This window comes from Moschus berezovskii, chromosome 7, assembly GCF_049115385.1.
Source record: "Moschus berezovskii isolate FMDL1 chromosome 7, NW_MosBer_1.0, whole genome shotgun sequence".
Classification (NCBI taxonomy): Eukaryota; Metazoa; Chordata; class Mammalia; order Artiodactyla; family Moschidae; genus Moschus; species Moschus berezovskii.
The window spans coordinates 55107418-55120330 of NC_142466.1; the positions used below are offsets into that span (position 1 = coordinate 55107418).

General features: G+C 38.6%; 1 protein-coding gene across 1 annotated transcript in view; it reads right to left on the bottom strand.

The window, feature by feature from the left end:
- Positions 1-12913, bottom strand: part of CEMIP2 (cell migration inducing hyaluronidase 2) — a 77620-nt gene that overhangs the window by 48386 nt on the left and 16321 nt on the right. The window contains exons 2-5 of the mRNA XM_055428380.2: positions 10068-10410; positions 5551-5691; positions 4422-4983; positions 625-794 (exon numbers count right to left, since the gene is read on the bottom strand). Coding sequence (XP_055284355.1) covers positions 625-794; positions 4422-4983; positions 5551-5691; positions 10068-10398 — 1204 coding nt within the window. The 5' untranslated portion in view covers positions 10399-10410. The remainder of the gene's footprint in view (positions 1-624; positions 795-4421; positions 4984-5550; positions 5692-10067; positions 10411-12913) is intronic.

A 12913-nucleotide genomic window follows, 5' to 3' on the forward strand; every position in this document is an offset into this window, starting at 1 on the left:
TAACTTTATAATATATTATTTAAAGAAAGGAAAGCAGGTTAAAACAAAATGAACACTAGGGGAGGGATTTTAAATGCTAATTAACTCTGAACGATAGGGTGAAACATTAATTTTAACTTTGTACTTTTCTCTGTTTTCCAGTTTGTCTATAAGATAAACATAGTAGCTGGATTATCAAGGAAACATTGCTAAGAAAATGAGTAATTTGTTTACACAGCATGTGTTCAAAGGTAATATTTGACGATATAGCTATATAACAATAAGATCCAAAGTACAAAACCAGTTCACTGTCACAGAACATAATCAAAGACAGCTCACCCTATCACATCCAGATTAGTTCGACTGATACTAAATCTAGGAAACACATTCATTAATCACACCTAATGACTCAAGAATGAAGAACAATGTCCAACTGAGGATGCCTAAACTAGATCATTTTCTAATCCAGAAAAAAATAAGTTTTGTTTCAGCCTTAAAGATCAACTAGTTGGAAAACTATAGGTTTCATCTTTAACCAGTTGAGAAATCAAAACAGACTGTCATTTGAATACAATGCCACTTTAAAAAACACCTATCACAATACTTACCAACGTATTAACAAGAGCATAAACTGTGTTCACCTACCTTCAATCCATTCACTATAAGCAGTCACAGAGAACTTCTGACCATCCACAGTATAAAATTCTCTTTGGGCAAGAGCCTTCCCTCCACTACTATGATTCTCATAGTTTCTTACAGATTCATTGCAAGAAGTACTGCCACCATCAATGACACCAACCAAAGCCCAAGCTTGCCTAGAAGGAAAAAGAGCAGGTGCAACTGATTATTTGTCATGGTACTGACCCAAATCCCCAACACAGATGTTATGACAGGTGCTATTAATTCTATTTCATTTTTGTCAATCCCTCCAACTCTTTTTCCACATGTGGTTGCAAGTCCAAACTTGACTGAAAAAACTGACATCACAGAAGGAAATGCACCTGGATTTTAAATTCCTGTTTGTCCAGTTCTATAACAGGTGAAACACTGATTACTATGATTTCAATTAATCACTGACTTCCTCAATGCACACTCTTTTCATTCACATTATTATTTATTATTATTTTTTCTAATCTTCTGGCCACTCAACATGTGGGGTGTCAGTTTCCAACCAGATATGAAACCCGCATCCCTTGCATTAGAGGACAGATTCTTAACCACTGGATCACCAGTGTGTGTTAGTCACTCAGTTGTGTCCTACTCTCTGCGACCCCAAGGACTATAGCCCACCAAGCTCTTCTGTCCATGTAATTCTCCAGGCAAAAGTACTGGAATGGATTGCAACTCCCTTCTCCAGGGGATCTTCCTGACCCAGGGACTGAACCCAGGTCTCCTGCGTTGCAAGCAAATGATTTACCATTTGAGCCACCAGGGAAGCCCCCATTTCTTTTTAAATGATTATTGCCTGGTCTCTTTTCCGCTCTTATCTCTGCAATGTTCTCAAATCTAACTACATAATAGAATCATATGGGAGCTTTAGAAACATATCCAAGCTTAGACCCAGCCCACACCAATGCAACCAACATCTCTACAAGTGGGGCCCAGCATTAGTCTGTTTTAAAGTTCCCCAGATGCTCTGACTGTGCAGCCACACTGGAGAACCACCAAGTTACAGCAGGAGTTCTCAACCTTCATTGGTATCAGAATTAAATGTAAGGCTTGTTAAACCAGACTGCTGGGCCCCACCCAGATTGTTTGATGTGGGGCCATAGAATTACCGACAAGTTCCCAGGTGATGCTGATGCTGCTGGTCTAGGAACCACACTGAGAACCTGAGTCATAGGTCAGAGGTTAGAGCAGTAGGTGTCATCTTTGACGGCACACATTGCCAGTGGGGAGCGGGGGGGATGTCCTACACTTCAGAGATCCTGATGTAAATGATGTACAGTGGGCCCTGGGCATGGGATTTTTTAAGATCTCAGGTGTGCAAACAAAGCTGAGAACCACTGGATTATTAGTTTAATATTATTAAAGCTGTAGAAACACTATTCAACAGGTTTTTAATTTTACATGCTTTATATCTATTTATTGAAAGCAATACACTTGAAAAACACCATTTTATTTCTGTGATACTGTGATAAACATTCCAGGGACTTTGTTCAAGCTTGTGACCAAAGTCAATTCAAAAAAAGAAAGAACAAAGACAAAACATCAGAAAATTAGCCTTAAGACTCCTGGTTTAAAACATGAAAAGAAAAATCTTAGCTTCCTACTGTAGGGAGAAAAATGCCAAATATAATCTATGCTAGACAGATGGCTGGATATTCACAGATGAAAGTTAACCAATGCATGCCTACATCCTTACAAATCCCACACCCGCCCCTGCATGGATTAGCTACTCTTTGGCTGACTGTGCTTTATAGTTCTATTTATATTCTTTGATACAGCAGAAAGAATCAGATGAAGAATGCTTCAATTTATTAACTCCTATGTGAGGGAAAGAGAGGAAGACTATCAGAGGCTTCCTTTATTTACCAGAACTGCCTCAGCAACTATAAAACAATGTTCTATTCTACTGACACTATCTCCAAAACACTCCTACTTCCCTCCTCCACTTGAGGAAAATTTCAACATGCCAGAACATTATCTTCAAAGGGGCATGTTTATGTACCCTGGAGATAATGTCAATGCAAAGGAACACTGGCAAAGGATCACAATTCTAATTTCTCCGTCAAATCAGCAGCAGTATTTTAAAAGGAATTTGAAAACAATAGAGCGAAGTCAAAACAAAAGTCAAAACATTCAGAGCTAATGATCACACAAATCTAGAACAATAATGACATAAAGAAACAAAAGTTATTATCTCTGGTACTATTGTATAATGAAATAGAGTAGGTATCTGAGCAGACCATGCTTTCACTCCTAGGTCTATCAATTGTAGAAATACCTGGCCATGAGCATGAAGAGAAGCTCCAGTACTTTGGCCACCTGATGCAAAGAGTCGACTCATTGGAAAAGACTGTTGCTGGGAAAGACTGGGGGCAAGAAAAGAAGGGGGCGACAGACGATGAGATGGTTGGATGACGTCACTGACTCAATGGACAGGAGTTTGAGCAAACTCTGGGAGATAGTGAAGGACAGGGAAGCCTGCATGCTGCAGTTCATGGGATCGCAGAGTGGGACATGACTTAGCAACTGAACAACAACAAATATTCCCTGTGTGAGTAAAAAGAGTTTTAAAACCACTACAGATCTTTTTTCTTCACTAATTTTTGTCTTAACTTTCTCTACAATTTCTGTAGATAATATTCTATTCCAACACTGACCAATGGAAAAGTTAATAACTAGATAAATTAACCATCAAAGGAAAAAAAGAGAAACTAGATCATTTCAACATGCCAGTTTTGAAGTTCTCTAACTTTTCACTGCAGATACTCCCTGACTTTACTGTGAACAGTAAGCAGAAAACTGCTTTTTTTGTAAATGTTGAATCAGCTACTTCCCCAGAACTGCATTAGGAAATCATGATTAACCAGAATATGGCACAAGAACAAAAGAATAAATTGTAGGAATGAATCCTACTATTTGGATGAACTTCCTAGCTCTCCAACTTGTGCCAGGGTCTCATAGAACAGTGCCAATCAAACAAAATTCAAATTAAAGGATTCAAAAAACAAAAGAAAAAAGAGAGAAAGAAAAGAAAAAGAAACCTGTGCATGTTCCACCCCTCCTCATGCTTTTAAGACAACTTTTATACCTTAGCTCAGAATGGGGCCCTAACCTTTCAACTCATAAGTGCCTCAATTAGCCTGAGTTTTATATGATCTTCAGAAGATACTATAAGAAGGAAGTCAATGTTCTTAAACTGATTGTTTTTCAGAACCACACTCCAGTTCTTAATTTTTCACAAGTCCAATGCTAAGATTCACAAAGTGTTTCATAAACCAATGCTTAGAAAAGAGCTTTGTAACCAGTATTCTGTCCTCCAATTCAAAGCAAGAGGCAAGCAGACTCTCAAATTGTAGTGGCCATTCTGACATCTGACTTTCTCCATCACACTCTCCTCACACAGACACAGATTCTAATACGCAGCGGGAAGGAAAGTAAAAAAAGATATGTATGGGGCTTCCCTGGTAGTCCAGTGGTTGGGAATCCACTTGCCAATGAGGGGAACATGGGTTTGATCCCTGGTCCAGGAGGATCCCACCAGCCGAGGGGCAATTGGGCCCTCAGGCTGCAACTACTGAGCCTGAGGGGCCTAGAGTCAGTGCTCCGCAACAAGAGAAGCCACCACAATGAGAAACCCAAGCACCACAGCTAGAGAGCAGCCTCGGCTCGCCACAGCTAGAAAAAGCCCTTGCTTCAAGAAGACCCAGCACAGTCAAAAATAAATAATTGTAAAATATATCTTCATGCTAAAAAGAAAAAATATGCATGCCCACCTGTAGCCCAGCCCTTGGATCAGCTTACTTCCCAGCCGGTCCTGGATCATTTGTATGGCTCCTTGTAAGAGGCTTTTAACAGCTGAATCTCCAACAGCTATGGCAACAATCCGTCCTGGATCCTGGTCTCTCAGGAATTTCTGAAGTCGCCTACTTTCATTTTGGGATTCATGGGTATCAAATCTCTCAATTTCCAAAATTTTGGCTGTGTCTTGATCAATGACCCTCACATTCAGGCCCCTGGAAAAGTCCTTTTCAAAGGCATAGGAGCCAAAGGTCAAGCCTGAAGAATTCAGAGTTCTCACCAACAATGTCCATGATGCCTTCTGTGTCCCATGTAATTCCAGTGTCCCGCCGGCTTCCACACCAATAAATTTTTTGCCAAATGTTGGCATACTTTCACCTTCATCTGACTTGCCATACAAGGCAATTGTTGCTTTGGATTTATAGCGGCATTTTTCTGCTCCAATATGAAGCGCCCCACCATCCTTGATCAGGATGTAACGAGTCCTCAAGGTAATATTTCTGGATCCATCTTTATCATCCCCAAATACAAGCAGTCCTGCAGGGAATAACACTAAGTAAGCCAGTTTCTGAAATATCTTTCTAAGATACAGAGAAATAGCTTTCATCTTAAGAGGGGAAAAAAGCACTTCCACAGTTAAGTCGGGGAAAAGAATTTACTAAAAGTCTGCTTAGAAAACTGAAACTGTTTTCAAAACAAAGAAATGGAGAATTCATGTCTCAATACCCTAAACAAGCTCATGTGTAAGAATTTCAATCCATTCACTTTAAAGGTAAATCATTTCTAGAAAAATATCTAAGACTCTACAAATCTGAATCTCATTTTTACCTATATTAACCTACATTAATTCTCTCATCACTCTCCATAGTTGTAACAAAGACTTAGCTATGAGAGATGACCTTCTGGAGCTCTTTCTGTATAAATCAATGATCTTGACTTGACTGATTTCTAAGGCCCTTCCAGCTGTTGAATTCTACGGTTCTAACTTAAGAATCTTTCCTGTCTTCACAGTTAGAGTGACACCACATTCTAAACACCAACAATAGTTTTCTACATAAAGAACATCAAATGTTGCTGTTCCCATAGACAGGGACCGTTACTTACCTCCATCCTGAATAACTATAGAATTCACTGTGGCATCTGAGGTCAGACGAAACATATCTCCTTCCTTGATAACAACTTGTTTTGCAGAATCTTGTCCTGGATCCCAGTTCCTGAGACGGGGGTTTTGATCTGGGCAATTCTCTATAAATCAAAGCAACATTAATACCCTATTAAACCAACAAGACACAAAAATACCTTTAGCCAAATTCAAGTACTACTGTTGTTTATTGCAACTTGCAAGTAATGGGCTAACATATTTTAATTTCTTTCCATAACGATGGAATTTCTATCCCATCCCACCAAACAGAACTATGTCAAATCCTTTACTTCCTCAAAACATAAAAAAGGTTTCATCACAAAAGCAAGTTGCTGCCATCTAGTTTGGGTCAGAGTCCAGTAAAAACAGTTCCCCTGAACTATCTACTCTGGAAACAAATCAACAGTAAAAGGCAAAACTCTGAATTGTGTTTAAAAAAGAATATAAGTTCACAACATACTGACAGATTAAAAAAATGAAAAAAAAAAACAAAACAGGAAAATTGCCAAGCAATATGTATATTAGGTTCCTTCCTATGCATGGTGAATCATAAAGTAGGTGATAACGGCACTTCCTTCATCACAAAGGTAGCTCGCTGGTAAATAGCGGTATCTTCAGACATGTACATTTCCCCAACAAAACTGCAAGAAGCAAATGGCCAAAAACACCTACTTTAAGAAATGAGGTTTACTTTCCTTGCAGTGTTCCTTTGCTAGAATTTCTCTCTTGAATAGATGATGATGAAAATATAAAAAGTATTTTGCATTGCCAAAGCTACTTAATGCATGAGACCTTTCATTTCTGCTATAATTTGGAAGAGAGAGGAAAAAAATATCACACCAATTTTTTTATATTTATTTTTAATGTTAGGATAATTACAATATTGTATAGATTTCTCCCATACATCAACATGGATCAGCCACAGATATACATATGTCCTCTTCCTCTGGAGCCTGCCTCCCACCTCTCACCCTATCCCACTCCTCTAGATTGTCACAGAGTCCTGGTTTGAGTTTCCTGAATCATACAACAAATTCCCACTGGCTATTTTACATATGTTAGTGTATATGTTTCCATGCTACTCTCTCCATTATCACATAAATTTTGACCAATTAATAACCAAGTAGTTACTGAGGACCAGTTTGTCCACTCTGGACTAGATAGTGTGAAATTCATAAAGTTTATATATATAAAATTTAAAATGAGCTCACAGCCCTTAGAGTATATAATCTAGTTTTGTATGAAATAATACTGGAAAATATGGTAGTTTCTTTAGATGCAAAAAAGCTCAGAGAAAGGAGAGGTGGCGCTAGAGTAACTGAGACAGCTTCAGTGGAGCAGACATAGACCCCCAAAGAGTGGACAGAATTTAAATAAGAGCAGCATGAAGGGGCGATATGAATACTAGCGATGCAAATATCCCTTATGGTCCAAGTCCATTTGGTTGCTCATTTAGAATAGCCAGATGTCACCTACATTTAAACTAAGCAAAGATTAGAAAGGACAGGATACACTTGTATGAAGGTGGAAGATATATACTACAGGATAATGTGAGAAAAAGTAGAGATACTGCGTACATCACAGATATAATTTTTTATAGCAAGTAAATTGTGATTCCTTGCTTTGAACTTGCACACCACTAACGTAAACATCTATTTCTAAGCATTCATGTTGGTTTATGCTTTCTCTTTGAGGTGATCATAACCACTACCATTAAAATTAATCCTACTAGGTAAGACCTTGGCAATTACTTCATGGAATTAATTTTTGTCCTAGCAGCTTCATAATCATTGATATTTAAATTTATCTTTGATAAATCAAAGATCATCACTAATATACTAAGAACAGTCAAACTTTTCTATCAAAGAAACAAGAAACATCTTGAATTCATTCTGACTTAATATTGAGGATTTCTTGAGCTTTTCTTGTACCTCCCTCTCTATCCATAAAACATTTAACTGGAATTATCCATGATATCACAAGTAAATGTAGGTCCCAAGAAACAAGCAATGGACCCAGTTAGAGAAGAAAATCCAGAAGGAATCTAACCTCAAAAGATCTAAAACCTACTATAATAATTATATAATTCCTCTTAATTGTTTATAAATATTTATATTTATATTATATTCACTAAAAATTTTTTATCACCCCAAATTCCAGTCTGTTTTTTTCCAGTAAAGCACATTTAATGAGAAAACATGTAGTCTGCAGAAAGCATCAGAAAATAGCTTAGCCAGCCCCACCTTCTTGGCTACCCACTTGTTGAGTAGTGGGATCCATTAATAAAGTTATGTAACAGCAGTAACCACAGTAGGGCTGATTCTAAAATATTTCAGCACCAGATCTTTCCACTGATATTCTGCTCTTATACTGCCAAAAGGTGAAACTAAAAAATGTTGATTCAAGGAACCACATCACCAATTCACTGTCTTAGCTGGAATATGAAAATGTCAATTAAAGCCACAGATTTTAGCTCTGATTTTCCATGATCTAGCATCCATTTACTGCAGATTGCTTGGAAAGAATGAATCAACAGCAGTGAACCTGGTTATTTCTCTGGAGAAAAGAGGAGAGAAAGTCAATGGTATGTGCAATGAAAAGCAATGTTGAAAGTTCTGGATGTGGTTCACTGGCTTGGCCAACAAAGATGTTGAGAGACACCTCAACATCACTCTGTCATACAGAATGAAGTATAAGTCAGAAAGAGAAAAATATTTTATATTAACACAAAACATAGAATCTAGAAAAAATGGCATAGATGAACTTATTTGCAAAGCAGAAATAGAGACATACCAAGGGAGGAAGGTAGGGTAGAATGGACTGGAAGATTGGGATTGACATACATACATTACTATGTATAAAATAGATAACTAATGATAACCACCTGTATAGCACAAGGAACTCTACTTAATGCTCTATGGTGACCTAAATGGGAAGGAAATCCAAGGAAGAGGGGACACATGTATACATATGGCTGATTCACTTTGCTGTATAGCAGAAACTAACACATTATAAAGCAACTACACTCCAATTAAAAAAAACAAAAACAAAAAAAACACATATACATTAAAAAAAAGTCAAATGAACATCTCTCTTACTACAGGTCTACTTTTTTACAAGTATTGACATTATCTCCCCCTAAACCTTAAAGTTCCTTAAAGTTTCTAAGACCCCTAAATCACCCATGAAAACTAAACAGACTAATGTTTCTAAGTCTTATACCAGGAAGTGAAAGTGTGTTAGTGACTCAGTCATGTTCAACTCTTTGCAACCCCATGGACTGGATCCCGCCAAGATCCTCTGTCCAGGGAATTCTCCAGGCAAGAATACTGGAGTAGGTAGCCATTCACTTCGCCAAGGGATCTTCTCAACCCAGGGATCAAACCCAGGTCTCCTGCATTGCAAGCAAATTCTTTACCACCTGATTCATTCCAGGGAAGCCTATAACCAGCAAAATACTTCTCAAATGTTACATCCATTTAAGAAGGCACTAATTCAACAAAAATCTGTTGCAGACGATAAAATAATGCAGACCAATATGGTGCTAATCCTGGTGGCCTAGTCTGCTTTCTCCACAGCTTTGAGCCCTTTGATATTTAGAGATGGACGGGGTGTATTATGAGGCCAGTCTTCATTGGTACTGGGGTTTCCCAGGTGGCTCAGAGGCAAAGAATTTGCCTGAGATGTAGGTTCAATCAATCCCTGGGTTGGGAAGATCCCCTGAAGGAGGAAATGTCAACCCACTCCAGTATTCTTGCCTGGGAAATCTCATGTACAGCAAAGCCTGGCAGGCTACAGTCCATAGGGTTGTAAAGAGTCAGGCACGACTAAGCACACACACATTTTAACAGTACTATATTGAGGCTGACTGATCATTCAAAGTACTGATATGTTACCAACTCGAAAAGCAAAAACCATTTAAAAAATTAAAATCTTCCGAAATGAAGTTTAATGAAGACAAATGTATCAGAACTTATACCTACTAATGGATATTTTCCTTTAAGGATACACATTATTCCTCAAAAATACTGGGAGCTTCTCTTTCGGAACTGTCCCCTCAACTGGTTTCAAATGACAGAACACAAATCCTATCGCTTTCACTATTTTTCCCCAATTAAATGTACTTTACCACTGTATTTAGTAATTCTTATTACTGAAAACTTGTGGCAATCTGAAAATCATACCTACTACAAAAGATGAAATTGTGCCACCATAAGATTTCAGTAGAGTCTTAAAATTACTATTTTGAAAAGAAGTGTTCCAAGAAGGTCTTGAGCCCTGGGGCAAAGTGGCAAAATGGAAAGGAAGAGCAATCTTTTATCATTTTCAATGGATTCCTTTAACAATTGCTCTCATTCATAAGAAGTTACAGCTCCTATTATCTAATTATATATAAGTTAGCTAGAGCCAAGTTAAGATAACAAAAGATTTTTCAGAATTTACTCTATTTCCTTCCCTTCTTTCTTCTATATGCACTCACCATCTGGAGCATATTTTGAGGATATTCCTAAAATGACTGCAAGTGCAACAAAAAATGAAAAACTAGTAATAGCAAAGCAAATGAAAGTATTTTTGTGCCTCTTCTGTTTTCGGCGCTCTCTCTGGACTTGCTGTTCCTCAGGTGAAAAAGCAAAGCTGGCCTGGGCTTCCTGTCTGATGGAGGTAAATTTGGCTGAAGCTTGGCTCTTTGGAGGAGGAGGGGGACGCAGTGGGACAACCTTCCCTGGAACATAGCCAGATGAACGATGGCTGTTTCCATTCTGAGGTTGCAGGAAAGCAGGGGAGTGTCCCCTGGAATTAGTGGCATGCATGATACACTGTCACTGTAAAAAGAAACAAAAAAATTCAGGCTCAGAAATGTGAGAACAATAATGCCTTTTTTTTAGTGTGATAAAATAAAATATATATAACATGAAACTTACCATTTTAACCATTTATAAACGTATAATCCAGTGGCATTAAGCGCATTCACAATGTTGAACAACCATCACAATCATCCATTTCCAGGGCATTTTCATCATCCCAAACAGAAACTCTGCACCCATGAAGCAAAAACATTCCCCTCCTTCTCCCCAGTCACCACTGTAATGACTTTTTTGAACATATCAAGTCAGCTTACATCCTGATACATTAAACTATGTCAACAATCACCTTCAGTGATCTAATGCCGCTGCTTCTCCACCCTACACACTATAATCACCTGTTAATGTTAATGCCCAATGACACACCCCAAAAATTGTCAGGAGGCAAGCAACCATATCTTTTAAATGATACAGCAATTCTAATGGGCATCTTGGAACCACTGTTCTAGGGCAGCTTTTCTCAACTGTGCATAAGATTCACAAGGGATGCTTGTTGAAGAGGTAGATTCCTAGGCTCTCCACCCCACTGATTTTGGCTCAGTGGGTGGAAAGAGGACCCGAGTTTATGTTTTTAAATGTACCTTGGTGACACTGAATCAGGTGTTCACCCTTGAGTATAATTACTGTAAAGCTCTTCAAGTTGAAGTTAAAGTCCATCTGTCATATGAGGACCACAAGGTGGTCCTAACAAGTTCCAACAGGCAAGCATACATGTTTCAGTTCAGTTCAGTTCAGTCGCTCAATCATGTCCAACTCTTTGCAACCCCATGGACTGCAGCACACCAGGCTTCCCTGTCCATCACCAACTCCTGGAGCTTGCCCAAACTCATGTCCATTGAGTCGGTGATGCCATCCAACCATCTCATCCTCTGTCATCCCCTTCTCCTCCCGCCTTCAATCTTTCCTAACATCAGAGTCTTTTCAAATGAGTCAGTTCTTCACATTAGGTGGTCAAAGTAATGGAGTTTCAGCTTCAGCATCAGTCCTTCCAATAAATATTCAGGACTGATTTCCTTTAGGAAGGACTGGTTGGATCTCCTTGCTGTCCAAGGGACTCTCAAGAGTCTCTCCAACATCACAGATCAAAAGCATCAATTCTTCAGCCCTCAGCTTTCTTTATATTCCAACTCTCACATCCATACCTGACTACTGGAAAAACCAAAGCTTTCACCAGCTGGACATTTGTTGGCAAAGTAATGTCTCTGCTTTTTCATATGGTGTCTAGGTTGGTCATAACTTTTCTTCCAAAGAGCAAGCGTCTTTTAATGTTATGGCTGTAGTCACCATCAGCAGTGATTTTGGAGCCCAAGAAAATAAAGTCTGTCACTGTTTCCAGTGTTTCCCCATCTATTTGCCATGAGCCATGATCTTCCTGAATGATGAGTTTTAAGTCAGCTTTTTCACTCTTTCACCTTTATAGAGAGGCTCTTTAGTTCGTCTTCACTTTCTGCCATAAGGGTGGTGTCATCTGCATATCTGAGGTTATTGATATTTCTCCCAGCAATCTTGATTCCAGTTTGTGCTTCATCCAGCCTGGCATTTCACATAATGTACTCTGCATAGAAGTTAAACAAGCAGGGTGACAATATACAGCCTTGACATATTCCTTTCCCAATTTGGAACCAGTTGTTGTTCCATGTTCCATTCTAACTATTGCTTCTTGACCTGCATACACATTCCTCGGGAGGCAGGTAAGGTGGTCTGGTATTCCCATCTCTTTAAGAATTTTCCATAGTTTGTTGTGATCTACACAGTCAATGGCTTTAGCATAGTCAATGAAGCAAATGTTTTTCTGGAATTCTCTTGCTTTTTCTATGATCCAGTGGATGTTGGCAATTTGATCTCTGGTTCCCCTGCCTTTTCTAAATCCAGCTTGGACATTTGGAAGTTCATGATTCACGTACTGTTGAAGCCTGGCTTGGAGAATTTTGAGCATTATTTTACTAGTGTGTGAGATGAGTGCAACTGTGCGGTAGTTTAAGTCTTCTTTGGCACTGTCTTTTCTTTGAGAATGGAATGAAAACTAACCTTTTCCAGTCCTGTGGCCACTGCTCAGTTTTCCAAATTTGCTGGCCAACTGAATGCAGCACTTTAACAGCATCATCTTTTAGGATTTGAAGAAGCTCTGCTGGAATTCCATCACCTCCACTAGCTTTGTTCGTAGTAATGCTTCATAAGGCCCACTTGACTTCACACTGCAGGATGTCTGGCTCTAGGTGAGTGATCACACCCTTGTTGTTGTCTTGGTAATATACCTTATTTTTAACCATGCTATCACTTAATAGACTATGAATTCATTTAATGAGAAAGTCTATATTACCTTTTTAAATATAGAAATTTTGTTTTAAAAAATGGCAGGCATTCAAATATGTTTAAGATGGTTTTTAAAAATTGCTAACATTGCTAGAGCACTTACTACCTGGTCCTTTTCTAAACACCTTACCTGTGTTAACTCATCTAACAC